This window comes from Chlorocebus sabaeus, chromosome 25 (assembly GCF_047675955.1).
Source record: "Chlorocebus sabaeus isolate Y175 chromosome 25, mChlSab1.0.hap1, whole genome shotgun sequence".
Lineage (NCBI taxonomy): Eukaryota > Metazoa > Chordata > Mammalia > Primates > Cercopithecidae > Chlorocebus > Chlorocebus sabaeus.
The window spans coordinates 68,819,069-68,836,524 of NC_132928.1; the positions used below are offsets into that span (position 1 = coordinate 68,819,069).

Genomic DNA, 17,456 nt, shown 5'->3' on the forward strand with positions numbered 1-17,456 from the left:
GCCTCCACCTAGATTTCAGAGGATGTATGGAAAAGCCTGGATGCCCAGGCAAAAGCCTGCTGCAGGGACAGAACCCTCACAGAAAACTTGTACTAGGGCAATGCAGATGGGGAAATGTGAGATTTGAGGCCTCACACAGAGTCCCCACTGGGGTACTGCTTAGCAGAACGCTGGGAAGGCGGCCATCATCCTCCAGACCCAAGAATGGTGGATCCACTGGCAGCTTGCACCTTGAGCCTGGAAAAGCTACAGGCACTCAACAACCCATGACAGCAGCCAAAGTCACGGGGACAGAGCTCCCCAAGGCCTTGGGATCCCACCCTTTGTACCAGTGTTCGCTGGACATGGGACATGGAGTCAAAGGAGATCATTTTGGAGCTTTAAGATTTAATGACTGCCCTGTGGGGTTTCAAACTTACATGGGGCCTGTAGCCCCTTTCTTTTGGCCTTTTGGAAGGGGAATGTTTACCCAATGCTTATACTCCCATTGTATTTTGGAAGTATAAAATGGAATTTGCATATCTTGGAACTTGATTTTGATTTGACAGGCTCATAGGCAATGGGACTTGCCTTACCTCAGGTGAGACTTTGGACTTTGGACTTTTGAGTTAATGCTGGAATGACTTAAGACTTTGGGGGATTATTGGGAAGGCATGATTATATTTTGCAGTGTGAGAAGGACATGAGATTTGAGGGGCCACGGCAGAATGATACAGTTTGAATATGTGTCCCCACCAAATCTGATGTTGAATTGTAATCCCCAGTGTTGGAGGTGGGGCTTGATGGGAGGTGTTTGGGTCATGGGGGCAGATCTCTCCTGGCTTGGTGCTGTCTTCACGATAGTGAGTTTGCATGAGATCTGGTTGTTTAAGGGTGTGTGGCAACTCCCCCACCCCTTCACCTTCTGTGATAATTGTAAGTTTCCTGAGACCTCCCGAGAAGCAGAACAGATGCCAGCACTGTGCTTCATGTAAAGCCTGCAGAACCGTGAGCCAATCAAATCTCTTTTCTTTATAAATTACCTAGTCTCTGCTATTTCTTTATAGCCATGCAAGAATGGCCTAACACAATGGCTGTCCCTCTTATTTGCATTCTGAGCAAGGGCTGAATGACTAAGGGTGGGGGTGTCAATGCATGGGGTCTGCAAACTCTGTGAAATGTAGACAGCACTGAACAATAAGAGATTCAATGGGACAGAACCTTCCAACAGCTCTGGACTCTTCAGCTCTGCAGATCCCAATGAGAAGTTAATCCACAATTGAGGCTGTGTGTTTTTCTGCCCATACAGGGATATGGATGGAAATGTAGACATTGACCTTCCTGAGGTGAGTCTTCTGATGTTGCTATGGAGTATAAGATTCAGGTGATGCTTCTGGAAACCTTCCTTCTAATCACAGAGTCATGTAAAACTCTGTGATTCAGGGAGTGGTTATATGCGATCAAGTAAGCATCTATGATTCTAACCTCCTGGAGACCAAGATGTGTGTCTTCTAGTCTGTGCTCCTCTAGTACACAAGGACCTGGCATGGAAGTGAGGTGGGTGCTTGGTATAAAGTTGTGTTCAATGTCATCTTCCTCTGTGCTACTGTCAACTGAAATAACAAACACAGAGGCACTCTCTAAAAGAAAAGCTATTTATTTGGGGATAAAACACTGCCATGGGAATATACATGCCACAGTAAACTACGCACATATTTGGGGAGGTAAAAGAGGACAAAGGTTTTTAAAGAAAAAAATGAGAAGGATTACGTAATTGTTTTGAAATAATTATCCTTGGCTACAAAGATCAATCACAAAGGTGAGGCCAGGCTGATGTTGGACAGGCAGTTGCTACGCAGAGGTAGAAGTATTTTTGTGTATGGTTGCAAGGGCTCTGTGAAAGGTTGTGGTTTTTGCAGCCTTTTGTGATACTTTTGTTATCAGGCAAATAAGCATGAGGACCTTCTGGCCTTCCCAAGCTCTACTTGTCAGGGTTTTCTTAACATTAGTGACTTCATTTTGATTTAATAACTTTCACACTACCAACTCCACCTGAGAGGAAGCTCCCACTTCTGAAGGGGGTAGACTATCTTTTAATTGTATTTTAAGAAAACTCATCAGTGAAAAGAAAACCAGAGAGGCAGGGAGATGTTTTTTTACTGTGGACTCAGGGGAACACATTACATCTCCCCTACATTATGTGTGTGTAGAGGGGGAGACCTGGGGGTGGTTTTACCCTCATCCAAGGGCTGGAGGACTCTCCAGAGGCCCTGAGATGCTATAGCTGGAAACAGTCTGACACATCCAGGGGCAGCAGAGATCTGCTTTTAGGAGGGAATTTGCTTCTCCATGCTGGGGCACAGCTTATTAATGGTGATAAAAAACCAAAGAAACCAAAAATCACCTAAAACATTTACTGAGCTCTTTCTATATACCAAGCCCAGAGCTCAGTGCTAGAAACAGACTCTTGCCTTCAGTGATTTTACCAGCTATCAAAACAGATGATGAAGTGAGTCATTGCAGTCCAGGGTGGTAAGAGGTAAGCTAGAGGAAGTGCAGGAAGCATGAAAATCCAGTGACCAGGACCTAACTTAGGCAGGGGTCAGGGTTCTTTGGCCTCCTCGTCTGTAAGGCAAAAGGGCTCCACAGGTCCAGCTAATAGAGTCCTTCTAGTCTCACCTTCTAAAGAGCCTTCATGAGAAAATGTTCCTCACGCTACAGGACGCAGCTTGTGCACATCGCATCGGGAGGGTGACATAGGGCTGGGCACAGAGGCTCCTGGCTTCTTTCCTGCTATTTTTGTCATGTTTCCTTTTTGTGGATCATTTTGTGCAAGTTTCTTCGGCTGTTTTTTAGCCCCCAAAGCCAACTCCGCCTGACCAGGAGACAGAGGAGGAGCAGCGGTTTCGAGCTCTGTTTGAACAAGTCGCTGGTGAGGTAGGACACGCCCCGCTTCCATCTCCCCACTGGGCTGAGGGCCTGGACCTGGCTTTCCAGCAAAGGGTTGCAGTTGTGGGGTTGGTCAGCAACATCATCCCGAGGCATGATGGAGCTTGTTGCAAAGACCAGCACTGATCACGGAAGGCCCAAAGACCACCCTGTTTACAACATCTCTTACTTACACAGTCTGTGGCTGTGGATGGGGCCAGTGAGCCCAAAGGAGCTCAGAATGGACCCAGACACTTTGTTTTTTAGTTCTGTTTTGTTTTAGACAGGGTATCACTGTTGTCCTGGCTGGAGTGCAGTGGTATAAGCCTAGCTCACTGCAGCCTCAAACTCATGGGCTCAAGAGATCCTATTGCCTCAGCTTCCTGAGTAGCCGGGACTATAGGCACATGCCATCATGCTTGCCTAATTAAAAAAAAAAAAATTGAAGAGTCTCACTATGTCATTCAGGCTGGTCACAAACTCCTAGGCTCAAGCAATCCTCCGGCCTCAGCCTCTCAAAGTGCTGGGATTACAGGCATGAGCTACCACGCTGGGCACCAGGTGCTTTCTTTGGGAGGCTAGACGAAGGCTTGAAGAGGTGGCTCCTTTGAACTCTGCCTGAAAATCACTGCCATTAGAATACTCTGCTTAGTAAAGGGGATCATGTTCAAGGAGGTCCCTATTTAATTGCAACTTCCTGTCCCCCACCCTATCCCAGTCCTTTCCACTGCTCAGCTTCTTTTTTGGGGACCCTGGATGGAGCCTCACACAGATCCAGGCTCTTCCTCCCCCTGCTAGGCATGGGGGAGGGAAGTCTTTCTAGAAACTGCCCCACAGGTGCTCCCTTGGAGCCATAAATAAAATGAGCAGATGAACTAATTCATGTCAAAATGCTAATGACTCTGTTAGCTTCCTGTGTTTCACTCAACTGGGGTTCCTAAATTATGAAAGGGGTCACCTGGAGTGGTGATATCTAAACCTAGGTGCTGTCTAATGGTAGTATATGAGGCACTGCAATAAATAGGCAAGGCAGGGAGATTAGGGAACAACAGGATGGGATAGAGAAAAGGGGTGTCTCATGTGACTGCTTAAAGTACAGCAGGAAGGTGGCTGAGCGCAGCCCTGGGCGGGACAGAGCATGGTGAGGGGCAAAGGCAGTGGTGACCTCCCTGCTCCTGGAGCACGCTGGGTCAGACCCCGCCTGACAGGCTCAGAGGAGTGAATGCGGGAGGGACAGGAGTTGTCAGATGGAGAATTAGGGTTTGCGAGGGAAGCGGGGAATGCTGCAGGCGTTTCAGTCGACCTTGATTAACAACCAGAAAAGTACCTCTAGAGTTCAGCCCTCCTCGACTCATGTCCTGCTTTTCTTCCAAGTAGTTGGATGACTTGGGCACGTGGCTCCATTTCTCTTTCCTCCTCTTTCGGTGGAGGCCTGGCTGGTGCAGTATTTTCTCACCAACACCAAACATCCCAAACCCCCATTCCCCAGGCCCAGAGGCTTCAGGGCGAACATGTGTTAGAAGCAGCCCACAGCATTCCACATGGCTAGTGCAAAACCCTGACCAAAATGAGGTCTGTGTCAGTGCTACTCAAACACGCTTGTGTATAAAGTGACCTGGGCATCCTGGGAAAAAAACACAGATTCCTCATCAATAGGTCAAGAGCAGCCTGGGCAACATAGGGAGAGCCCGTTTCTGCAAAAATAATCAGCCCAGCATGGTGGTGCCTGCCTATAGTCCCAGCTACTTGGGAGGCTGAGGTAGGAGGATTGCTTGAGCATGGGAAATTGAGACTGCAGTCAGCTGTGGTCACAGCACTGTACTGCAATCTGGATGACTGAGCAAGACCCTGTATCAAAAAAAAAAAAACCTGAGACTCTCCATTTCTAACCAGCTTCCGGGGTGGGGGCTGCCGAGATTTCCTGGAGCACCTTAGATCCATGATTCTGAAATTCACCTTTATTCTTAATTCTAAATCATTCACCCTATTCTTAATTCTAAATCAACCCCTAGGTCTTAAAAATAGGACCATATTCCCAGGTCCTCTGATTTCAAGAGTCCCTGGGGTAAGCCCCAGATGCGGGACTGTTTTAAAGCTCTCCAGGCGGTTCTGCGGTGCAGAGGAAGACTCAGTCTGGCCTTCCCAAACTACCTCCAACATAGGAACCATCTGAGGAGCTTAGGACAATTCTAGGAGCGGTTCTGACCCTCAGGGAAGTTGGGAAACCACTGCCTTGCCCTGCCCAGCTTTCCAGGTGCTTTCCTGGATTGAGACGGCTCTCAAGTTAGGCTCTCTCCTAGTTGGGCTGGCATGTCCCTAAAACATGTGACATATGAGACATGTAGTTGCAGCCACACAGGAGATAGGTACATCTGCCCAGAGCAGGGTCCTCAAGGCTGGCCTGTCACTTGAGCCAAATCAAGCTCAGAACTGATTTAAAACAAACAAAAAAAAACTAAAAAAGAAGGTGCTGAGGGTTATAAAAAGCAATTGTCTCCACTTCAACAGGACATGGAGGTGACTGCAGAGGAACTTGAGTATGTTTTAAATGCTGTGCTGCGAAAGAGTAAGTGCTGCCCACATCGGGGTCCCAGGGCGCCTATGGAGGGACCAGCAACCACATTGCCTGAGTCCCCCACAACACCCCAGGCTCCCTGCTCCTCCCAGCCGACTTTTAAAATAGCTTTCATTTTTTCCTGATTCCAGAAATGATGCAGGTTTATAGTAGAAAATTCTTAAAAATGCAGAAAAGCCTAATGACAAAGGTAATCACAAATGATCTCGCCACCATAAATAACCACTCTTAACATATGTGTATCTGCATGTATGTACATATGTGTCACATGCGTAGACATACAATGTTAGAACGTTTCATCACTCCAACAAGAAACCTTTTACCCGTTAACAGTGTTAGCCCTGTACCCATTTCCTCTAGCCCCAGGTAACCACTCATCTACTTTCTTTCTCTATAGATTCGATTTACATATTCTGAATATTTCATATAAAAGGAATCATAGGCTGAGAGCAGTGGCTCACACCTGTAATCCCAGCACTTTGGGAGGCCGAGACAGGCGGATCACCTGAGGCCAGGAGTTCAAGACCAGCCTGGTCAACATGATGAAACCCTGTCTCTACTAATAATACAAAAAAAAAAATAGCCAGGCATGGTGGTGGGCACCTATAATCCCAGCTACTTGGGAGGCTGTGGCAGGAGAATTGCTTAAACCTGGGAGGTGGAGGTTACAGTGAGCCAAGATCTCGCCATTGCACTCCAGGCTGGGCAACAGAGCAATACTCCGTCCCAGGGAGAAAAAAAATGAATCATACAATATGTGGTCCTTTCTGACTGACTTTTTTCACATGGCATGATGTTTTCGAAGTCCATCCATGTATCCATGCCTCATTCCTTCTTACAGCCAAATAACATCCCATCGTATGGATGGGCCCCGTTCTGTTTATTCATTCATCTATTGGGGGCCATGTGGGTTGTTGCCAGTTTTTGGTCATTATGAATAATGCAACTGTAAACATTCCTGTACAACTTTTTGGGTGGGCATGTGTTTTCACTTCTTTTGGGTATATAGTTATGAGGGTGGTTCCACCACCATGCCACAGTCTATGGTTACATGGTGGCATAACCATCCTCTTAACTATATGTTTAGTTAAGAGGATTGTTTAATTCTGTGTTTAATGTTTTTAAAAACTATCCAACTGTTTTTCTAAAGTGCCTATTTCACATTTTCACCAGCAGTAGTATGAGAGTACAAATTTCTCCAACAAATTTAAATCCTGCCATTAAATAGGCTGCAAAAACATGATTCCTAAGGGTCGTATAACACTCCATTACATAGACATAGCCTCAAATATTGACCATGCCTTTCTACTGGTCATTATTTCACTTTCAAATTTTTGCCACTATAAATAATGTGATGACAAAAATCTTCATATGTAATTCTTTGCTCGGGATTCTTAGAACCAGAATAAATGGATGAAGGCATATTCCCACTTTTATTGCTTTTTTCACATTTTGCCAATGCTCCTTCTGAAAGGTCATGTTAACTTCTACTCCCACCAGCATCATAAGACAGTAGCCACATCACAGCCCCCAACAGCCCCGGATTTAGCCACATTGTTGGGCTTTCAGCAGATGGGTACATAGGTTTATCTCAATGGAGTCAACCGAATTCAGCTTTCATGTGCAATTTCAGAAAAGGACATCAAATTCAAGAAGCTAAGCCTGATCTCCTGTAAAAACATCATTTCCCTGATGGATGTATCCTTCCAAATATTTGAACAGAAACAGACATGGATCCCAGGCTTTAAGCACAGTAGAGTAATCTTTAATATTTCAGACTCTCCAAGAACATGACATCCTTAGCCAGCAGAATAGTCTTCTTCGCAGAAAATAACCCAAAGCTGGGGGACCCCGAAGCTGAAATTGGATCAGAATCAAGATGCACAAGCCTGCCCAGGGGCAGGGGTGGGAAGCTTTTGAAGGAACTTGGGGGTCTTCTTGCCACTTTGGGATCCCATCCAAGGGAACAGAGTTCTGTTTTTGTGAACTTTCTGGGAGCACCCCCATCCCACCTCTGCCGTTTCCCCTCTTCAGAGATTTGTGGTTTAACCATTAAAACCACTTCCCCAGGGCCCCAAACCTGTGTCACCCAGGCCAGCCCATCAGCCCTCCCCGTCTGCAGTCCTAGAGCTGAGGTCCCACGAGGAGCCTCAGGCTGAAACGCTGCTCACGTCTCCCTTAACCCACACGGCGCAGACCAGCGGCAATGGGAAGCTGGAGTTTGATGAATTCAAAGTGTTCTGGGACAAGCTGAAGCAGTGGATTGTATGTAACCTGGAGCAGGGCTTGGCCTCTGGGGGACCCCATGAGCCTAGAGCAGAGGGGATTTAAAAGGGTGCAGCAGACTGCAGGCTAGAGGAGTTGTATTCAGATAGGGGAGAAGGGAAAACAGCATCATGCTATTCTGATGCTTATGGGAGTACCACCGTGCTTCCACCCAAGATGGAAAGGAAGACGAAAGGGAGACTGACTTTTTTTGGAAGGCGCAGTCCAACCGTGGCCTCTGCGGCCCCTGGAGGGTAGCTCCCCCGGGCTGGCTGTCACCCACTTGCTGCCATCGGCGATGCCTTTCAGGTGCGCTCCTTCTCAATGCCTCTGCTCTCCACCCTTTAGAACCTTTTCCTTCGGTTTGATGCTGACAAGTCCGGCACCATGTCTACCTATGAACTGCGGACTGCACTGAAAGCTGCAGGTAAAGAAAAGACTGGAATGCAGGTGGCTGACTGCATACCAGGCACTGCCCATGGGCAACCTGAACAGATGGCAGGTCTTCTCTCTGCTGCCCAGGAGGTGGGCCTCTGAGCCCAGTTGGTGCTTCTAAGGTCATGGCTCTTGGAGTGGCGGCACCAGGGTTCAGACCCAAGATTCACTTGCTGACACCAGGGCCCTCATTTTAAACCACTGTGAGCACTGGTAGAAACTTTTTTAATGTATCTGCTAAAACTGAACTTGGCCCGCCCTCTGGAGGCCTCATAGCCTCTGACCATGTTTTCTGGCCCAGTACTTAACACATGGCTGTTTGGTGGCAAGCTGCAGTGATTTCAAACGTCTCATTTCTGCTCTCAGATGGTTGTTATTGTGGATGAGACAGAGCATGCAGTGCCCATGGTTTGTGGGCTGCACGCCCCTCTGCCACCTGTGGCCCTGTCCTGGGCTTTATCAGCAGCAGACTCTGAATCCAAACCGATGACTGCATCATAGTTTACACCCTGCTCCCCTTCCCGAAGGCTGGGCTCCAGGTGGCGTTCCCCACCCTTGTCTGGGGTTGGATGGCCGTCGGCCTCTGTGTGGTCCCATGTCCTGCACACACAACCGTAGTTTCCATGGGTGCTCTGCAGATCTCCCGCCCGCCAGGCCGCCTGGGCTTCTCACCAAGCACACCTCACAGACAGGGGCCTCCTGAACCTTTTAAAGTGGGTTCCCTCCCAGGGAAAGCAAAATCTGGAAACATGTCCAGGCTCAGGCCTGATAAAAGGATGAAGTATACAAGGCCAGGACCATCTCGGGTCCTATGTGAGGGAGAAGAAAATCAGATGATTTACAAATGAGCAAAGTGCCAGGCTGAGAAGGGCGCCTGATTTTCTTAGGGGATGGTGACTCTGTTTCCAGGGTAGGAGGAGGAACTGAGCAGGGGACAAAGGGAGCGCTCAGAGAGGAGGGGTACGGCTGTGTCTTTCCTACCCTGACGAGGGGGGATCGCCCCTCATCCCCCTCCTCTAGCCCCAAACACCAGGATTCTGGCCAAGGCCGGCTGCCAGCACTGCCGTGCAGGCTCCAGAGGCTCTGCACTCTGTGCCTGACCCCCCTGCTCCTCTGCTAGAATTACAAAGAAGCAGAAAGACCCTAGGTGGATTTTTGAATAATCCTGTGAACGCCTCCTAGAAAGCGAACATGTAGACCAAAACGAAAGGGGGAAAGAAATCACTTCTAAGGGCAATGATGAGAAATCAAAGCACTGGCCAGGTGTGGTGGCTCACACCTGTAATCCTAGCACTTTGGGAGGCCAAGGCAGGTGGATCACGAGGTCAGGAGTTTGAGACCAGCCTGTCCAACATGGTGAAATCCTGTCTCTGCTAAAAATACAAAAATTAGCCAGGCATGGTGGCGGGCGCCTGTAGTCCCAGCTACTCAGGAGGCTGAGGCAGGAGAATCACTTGAAATTGAAAGGCGGAAGTTGCAGTGAGTCGAGATCATGCCACTGCACTCCAGCCTGGGAAACAAGAGCAAAATTCCATCTCAAAAAAAAAATAGAAGCACTAAATATCGGATCTAGAAAGAACTTCACTTTGTCTAAACCCCTCACTTGACAATGAGGAAACCAAAGCCCAGGGAACTGAACCCATATGCCATGGCTGGAGCAGTGCTGGGGCTCAGATCCAGGCCTCCTGGCCATAGCCTGGTGTTCCTCCCCCATCGTGGGTGTGTAGGAATGGGCCCCTGGCACAGAGTCATTCACCGTGGGCAGCAGCATCCCCTCTGAGAAACGTTCTAGAGCCACAGCTGGAAGTGACCTGAGACACAGAACACGAGGGGAGGCTGGTGTAGGAATGAGTGTGGGGCTCAGACACCACCAGTGTTAAGTTCCCCCAAACAAAGCTTCCTGTAAAGTCAGCGAGACCCTATGGGTGACATGGGTGTCAAAACTAAGATCATGAACTCACTAAACTCAGAAGCCATTAAACACAGAAAGCGTGCCTGAGAGTCCCCCGCACACTCGCCCCTGCACTGCAGATTCACGCTTTCACACTGCGTTCACACCAAGGACAGCAGTCCCACTGGGTGTGGAGACCCCAGCTTTGAGGAGTGAAACAGTGGCTCCCTCTTCTGAGGCCTCTCCTCGGCTGCCTGGGAGCTCCCTCAAAGGTGCAGACTCACCTCGGGGCTCGGACACGGCAGGTCCTGGGTCTCCTCCTTCGTCCCCACAGGCTTTCAGCTGAGCAGCCACCTCCTACAGCTGATCGTGCTCAGGTATGCGGATGAGGAGCTCCAGATGGACTTCGATGACTTCCTGAACTGCCTGGTCCGGCTGGAGAATGCGAGCCGTAAGTGTCCAGCGAGGCCGAGGGTGCACTCGGGGTGGCATCTTCAGTCACCCTCCGTGAGCGCATGGGAAATAGCCTGGTGAAAGTAATGGCAAAGAGACCACAGAGAGCCATGGTCTGATGTGGGACCTGTGGGCCTCTGCCATTAGCTAAAGAGCAGAGTGTGCCCGCCTCCCCTGCAGCGTGTTTCTTGGCATCGCCTTTCTTTGTACATTCATAGTGCCTCTGCAGGAGGATGATGGGGTGGGGCAGGTTTGTGCCTTGTGTTTGAGGAAAGGTTCAATTTCAGGTTAAATCCCATCATAACATATAGAAACAGGAGAGTCTCTGTCCCTCCTCCTCCCCACCTCCCCACCCTGTAAGCCCTAGACATTAACCCAGTTACCTTAAACAAGATTTGTTACACCACAAATAGAGAGAGACTGTGCCCGTGAGCTTCAGTGTTTGCAGTTTATTGTCATAGCCATCCTGCCCCTCACAGGTGGCTTTGAAGGTGGGGCTGAATGAAGCATGTCCAGGGCCTGTAACTCAGCACCAGGGTGGCTACGAGGACATGCCCTCTGTGCAGGTGCCAAGGGACCCATGCCCCCAAGGGTGCCTCATGCTTGGTTTAATGCTCTAGCGTTTTCATCTTGAAAGTCTTAATAACTTAGGAGCGGGAGGCCTCGTGTTTCCATTTTGCCCTGGGCGTCACAAATTATGCAGCTGGTCCTGCTTGGTATTTTCTAATCTATGTTCCATAGGCCACTTCGAGGTACGAATACTTGATTTAAAAAAAAAAAAAAGGCAGGGGGCCGGGCACAGTGGCTCATGCCTGTAATCCCAGCACTTTGGGAGGCTGAGGCAGATGGATCATGAGGTCAGGAGCTCAAGACCAGCTCATAGTGAAATTCTGCCTCTACTAAAAATACAAAAAATTAGCCGAGCATGGTGGTATGCACCTGTAATCCCAGCCACTCGGGAGGCTGACACAGGAGACCGCCTTGAACCTGGGAGGCGGAGATTGCAGTGAGCTGAGATTGTGCCACTGCACTCCAGCCTGGGCGGACAGTGCGAGACTCCATCTCAAAATAACTAACTAACTAACTAACTAACTAAATAAATAAATAAATAAATAAAATTAAAATTAAAAGGTGAGGGCTGTGACCCTCGGTTATCAGCATGACAGCTCCCTCTGCTTCTTTGGTAGTAGAACACTAACTACTTGCTTGAAGCACAGCCCCTCTAGACTCTAAGCTCCAGGAGAGCCATACTTTATGGACAATCAATGAATATGTGTTGATTAAGAGATGATGAGAGAAAACCACAGAGAGATCAGCAGGCCCCAAAGGGGCTAGTATATCAAGCCAGGAGGCTGGGCTTTCCCTAGGGGTTACTGGTAGCTAGTGAGAGGTGCATTCTACAAAGACCCCTCCTGAAAGAGAATCACTCATTAGATTTACAGGGTGGTCAGAGCTGACCCTAGAAATAATGAGATTTGCTAGTTTCTCTTCTCTCAATTGCTCTTTCCCTTTCTAAACCACCCAGGCTTAATCCTTCCCAGCAAGAGGGGTGGGAGTGCCTCAGCTTGTTCTTATAATAGAGGAATATTATAGGCTTAACGCCTTCCACTCTGGGATCCTCACATTAGATTCGCCTGGAGAACTTTTACAATTACCAAGGACGGAGCTTTACTCCAGTATTATTTTAACTTTTTATTGTAAAAATGTCAACCCTCCACTTAGATATAAAGAATCATAATAGGTTCCCATGCACCTCACACCAGCACTTCTCAAACTTTGCTATACATTACAATATCCAGGGGTGCCTAAAGAAATGTTGATGACCAGGCTGCACAATTGACCAATTCTATTCGAATCTCAGGGGTGGCACCCAGCATCAGGAGTTATACAGATTCGCCAGGTGTTTCTAGACCTTTACGCCCAACCTCAAAAATTATCATCTTGCTGACCTTTTCCTTGTGCTCCCGCAACACAAACTTTTTTCTCCTAAATAATTTAATAGCAGATCTCAGAAACTCTGTCCATTCATCTGAATATCTCAAGCTGATAGACTTGTTTTTAGCATCATCATCATGCCATTTGCATGCCTAACAAAATTCTCAGCAAACCCTCAATGTTCTCTAGTGCCCAGTCCATGCCCAAATCTCCCAGGCCACCTTTTTACAGTTGCTTGGTTGACTCAGGATCCACATAAGACCCAGTCGCAGTGTTTGGTTGTTGGTTCTCTTCCATTTCCTGTGTTCAGTGACGGTCCCCCGCGCCGCTTTGGGTTATATTGTTAAAGCTGCCTGTGAGATTCTGAAGTGAAGCCAGAGCTGATTGGCTCAACCTCGTCTTCTGAAGGTGAGGAGGCTGAGGCCCAGAGACAGCAGTGACTTGCTCAGGTGACACCATGTGGTAGACCCAGCCTCCGGCTCAGTGCTGGCATGCTCTCCTGTGCCTCTGGACTCCTCCTGTCCTGTGACAGTGCCCACAGCCCCTTCCTACAAGGGCGAGACTAACAACTTTCAGATTCATGCAAAACTTTATGTACATGTGCTTTTTTTCTGGGGCCCATGGATTTCAAGGGCCCTGTACCCCCCAGAAGGTTAAGACAGGGGAGTTGCTTTGGCTCCGGGAGCTGCTGGCCGGCTGACTGGCTTAGGTGACCACTGGCTTGCTACAGGACTGGAGGCCTCCATCCATTCAGAGAAGTTCCCCTTCAGCCGGCCCGAGTCCTGCCGCCGTCCTTAATGAAAGTCCTTGTTTACCACCAGATGGAGCAGCTTCCCCACAGGCTCCACTGAAAGGCCATTTGGTCGCTGGGAAACAAACGTGGTAAAGGAATTTTCTTTAAAAGGATGCCTTTCCCCCGTCTCTTCTATCAGGGGTGTTCCAGGTTCTCAGTACGAAGAACAAGGAGTTCATTCATCTCACTATAAATGAGGTATGGCCAATCCAGACCCTCTGCTCAGGGACCCAACCAGGGCCCGGCAGAGTCCAAGCTCCATAAAAGTTTGCCGAACCCATGATTTCATGCGAGGACTGACATCTAGCTGTGGGAGTGATTACAACAAAATAGCTAATATTTTTGAGATACTACTTATTAAGTAATCAATTGAACCATTACAATAATTCTGTGAGCTAAGTACCAATAGTATCCCCATTTTGCAGGGTGGAAACTGAGGCGTAGAGAGATTAATCACCTTGACTTGAGTGAGTGAGCAGACTCTGCCTTCTTGTCCTTCTCTTCCTTCTGTCATTTGGGTAACTTAGCCTGCCTGCCTTCCAGCTGCCAGTTTGCTCACTCTCACTTGCTTGTGTTGTCCTGTGGTTCCCATGATGCTCCCCCAAACTCTGACAAGTACAAAACTGGTCAGTTACCGGGGTCATCATAGCAATGATGGGGGTGGGAGACAATGGGTCCGAGTGTCAGAGGCGTGGGAGAAGGATTCCAGGGGATTTCAATCACCCCCTCCCCAGAGGATCCCCGTGGACCCCATCTGCTCAGATGGTGGTCCATGGGCCAGCAGCAGCACAGATAGCACTTAGGAGAGAGCGTTGGAAATGCAGAGTGCCAGGCCCTGCCCTAGACCTGCTGAATGAAAGTCGCCTTTCACAGGACCCTCGTGATTCCTGTGCACATGAAGCTTGAGAATGCTCTTGAGACATTCCCCTGCCCAAAGGCAGAGGGAAACCTGTGGAGCAGCTTCCTTCAGTGGTTTCTGTAATTTTTATCTCCCTCTTCCTTCTTTCCCTCCCTGTATCTCTCTTTCTACGTCTGCTTTCTCTTCTACCTAACAACACTAAAGCCAGGCAGCCTGTGGCTCCTCCCCAATCTCTGGGGTTTCTCCTCTCCACCAGTTTCCATACTCACACTCACAGTTAGCTCATTTCCAAATTCAGTAGTAACTTTGGGTTTGGATAACATTTTATTGAATATTTGAAGATGAAGAGCTTGATGACAGTATGTGTTTTAGAGGATTGTACCTCCTCCCCTCTTTTGTGCTCTGATTTCGATTAATCAGGCTGCTCTGTGCCTTGGTTTAACCATTTACAGAAAGAGACATAGGCCTTAATATATTACACCAAAAGTTTTGCTTTATAATAATATCATATAATTTGGCAATTATGTTGACTCGCCACTAATTTCCTCAAGTGTGTATCTCAGATCCCTGGATGCATTATTATTTCATTGAGAACAGAAACTGGGCATTTTTCTTCTCTAGTTTTGTCTTTCACCTTCAGCATGTAGGACACATGTAATAACTATATCTCCTTTGATCACTCCAAGATTCCAAAGAAAGATATGCACACTCAAACTATTCTATTATGAAAATAAGAGGAAGCTGGGGATGGTGGTGTGCACCTGCAGTCTCAGCTATTTGGAAGGCCTAGGCGGGAGGATTGCTTGAGGCCAGGGATTTGAGGATGCAGTGAGCTATGATCTTGCCACTGCACTCTAGCCTGGATGACAGCAATAGCAAGACCCTGTCTCTTAAAAAAGAAAGAAAGAAAACAAGAGAGACCCCTAGGTCCACCTTTATTTATCATTTACTTTAAGGTAAATGATAAGTAATGTCACTAAAAAACATGAAAAGTGTGATGGTTGTCCCTGGTCCACGGTGGAAAGAGAGAGTGGGAAGGTTTGTTACTCAGTGGCCTCCTGGCTAGTCAAAGGCTCCAGAGCACCAGCAGCATGGAGGAAGTATTCCAGTGCTGCAGATTCAAGGTGGAAGTGTGGACACCTCCAACCCAAGTGTCCACAGGTGTAGGGACTGGAATGGGTTCCTGCCCTGCCCCATATCATCACTTTGCAGGACAACAGGGAAAACCATTGCATTCTCTCCCTCTAAAGCTACCATCCTTACATCTGGCTGCATGCTAGCATCACCTGGGGAGATTTAAAAATTCTGATACCCCAGCCACTCCCCAGATTGATTAAATTTGAATCTCTGGGGGTGAGGCCCAAACATTGTTTTTTGTTTTTGTTTTTTTAAATCCCCTTGGTGAGTCCAGTGTGCAGCCAAGTTGAAGTATCCATGTTTTAAAGTACCTCTCCTTCTCCCCTGACCCATCCCAGGAAGCAACAGGAGCTTTTCCTGGCCGAATTGGCCTCACCTGCAGTCACTTTCCTAAAAGAGCCTGTGCACCTTTCATTACGGTAACCCCGATACTATATATGCTGTGCCCAGGAAGGAGGACAGAGAAGGGAGAAAAAAACCATCTCATATAATCACGTTACCCCAAATCACCATGCTGTGATAAGCAAGCTGTTGGGAAGGAGGAGGCAGGGTGGACTCAGGAGAGAAAACGAGGAGGAATTCCACGCTACTTCTCCTTCAGCTCACTTGTAACACCCACCGTCTTCAGAACGTGCTTCCACTTCCTGCAGCCCCTCCGTGGTGGACGGCCACCTCTCTCCCACAGGTGAGAGGACCCCTCATCAACAAGGAAAAGGCACTTAATACTGCCCTGCCCAAGATGCCTCAGCAAGGCTGTCTTCTTAACAGGGAGAAAGTACATTTTCCCGTCTCTGTCTTACCATCTGTGCTTGATGTGAGCTCACTCGGAAAGGACTCAGAACCTCCAGAAAATGTCAAGTGCTGAGAATTCATTTATTTTTTTTTAAATGGTTTCCTGTTGAGACAGGCATCCAAGTTGGCAGGCAACATGATCAAATAGCAGATCTCCTGTGATGTCAGCAAATTGGGGCCACTCCTGAGGCTGAGGCTGGAAGGGACATGGAAGGACAACAACCCCTCATATCTCTCTCTCTCTCTCTCTCTCCCCCCAGTTCATCCATTTGACAATGAACATCTGAGGCTGCCTTGTAGAGATGCAGCCTGCCCAGCTGAGTCTTGGCTTCTGGACTTTGACCTTCAGAACTTCTGGTGTGGAACCATTACGCCCAGGGCTCACTCCCCTCTCATCGTCCGGCCTTCTCCCTTCTCCATCTTGATCTGGGAAGATTGAAATGAACTCAGCTACACTCTCTGATTTTGTGCTACTCCTTTGTAAAGTCACTGCCTTAAGGTGGCTGATGGCGCCACCTATGCCTTACATCCAGGTTCAGGCATCGCTAGCTTTCCCACACTCTACTTTCCTTACTTCTTTCCATTAAGAATCACTCAGAGTTCTAATGCACAGAATCCTGGCTTCCATGTAGCTCCAGTCATTGTGATCAGACATCCTTTATAAATCATGTTTTTATAAATGTGTGTGTGGAATAAGATGAGGGGGAAATGGGGTGAGGTCATAATTTAGCATTTCTGCGTCATAAGTGTGCTTCCTTATCGGGGAAGACATCAGGTAGTTCCGATAATTGGACAAGAGTGGGTCTCTGATAAGAGTGGATGAAAGTGACAATCTCTACCTCCTCCTACAAGAGGTAGTAACTGAAACAGTCACTATCCAGTCCAGACATTCTTTGTGTCTGAAGACTTCGGGTCAGAAAAGCTGAATGCTGTTATGTCTTCTGAAGGAGTCCAGATTCTGGTGAGGTTTGATCTTACTTATCCTCAACATGATGGGGGAAAACAGAACAGAGAATCCTCATTATAGCTCACTAGTGCTAAACAGGAGAATCCACTGAACTGGTATAATGGGAGGTAACATGAGAAGATACTGGCCCAATACATTGCCAAGCCCCTCATTCTTGCTGGTACACTTGTGGCAGATGAGGTGGAGGATGGCAGCAGGAGATGCCGAAAGGGAAGGAGGGAGAATTGTTGGGATAAAGATCAAGTTAGAAGTGGAGGCCAAGCGTGGTGGCTTACACCTGTAATCCCAGCACTTTGTGAGGCCAAGGTGGGCAGATCACCTGAGGGCAGGAGTTCAAGACCAGCCTGGCCAACGTGGCAAAACCCCATCTCTACTAAAAATACAAATATTAGCTGGGCGTGGTGGCGGGCGCCTATAATCCCAGCTACTTGGGAGGCTGAGGCAGGA

The 17,456-nt window shown here is 48.2% G+C and overlaps 1 protein-coding gene across 1 annotated transcript in view; it reads left to right on the forward strand.

The window, feature by feature from the left end:
• CAPN9 (calpain 9) overlaps nucleotides 1-11,140 on the forward strand; it is a 47,632-nt gene extending 36,492 nt beyond the window's left edge. Inside the window, exons 12-18 of the mRNA XM_007989768.3 lie at nucleotides 1,289-1,325; nucleotides 2,836-2,916; nucleotides 5,416-5,473; nucleotides 7,116-7,180; nucleotides 7,679-7,747; nucleotides 8,096-8,174; nucleotides 10,408-11,140. Of these exons, the coding sequence (XP_007987959.2) occupies nucleotides 1,289-1,325; nucleotides 2,836-2,916; nucleotides 5,416-5,473; nucleotides 7,116-7,180; nucleotides 7,679-7,747; nucleotides 8,096-8,174; nucleotides 10,408-10,607 (589 nt within the window). The 3' untranslated portion in view covers nucleotides 10,608-11,140. The remainder of the gene's footprint in view (nucleotides 1-1,288; nucleotides 1,326-2,835; nucleotides 2,917-5,415; nucleotides 5,474-7,115; nucleotides 7,181-7,678; nucleotides 7,748-8,095; nucleotides 8,175-10,407) is intronic.
• The last annotated feature ends 6,316 nt before the right edge of the window (nucleotides 11,141-17,456 follow it).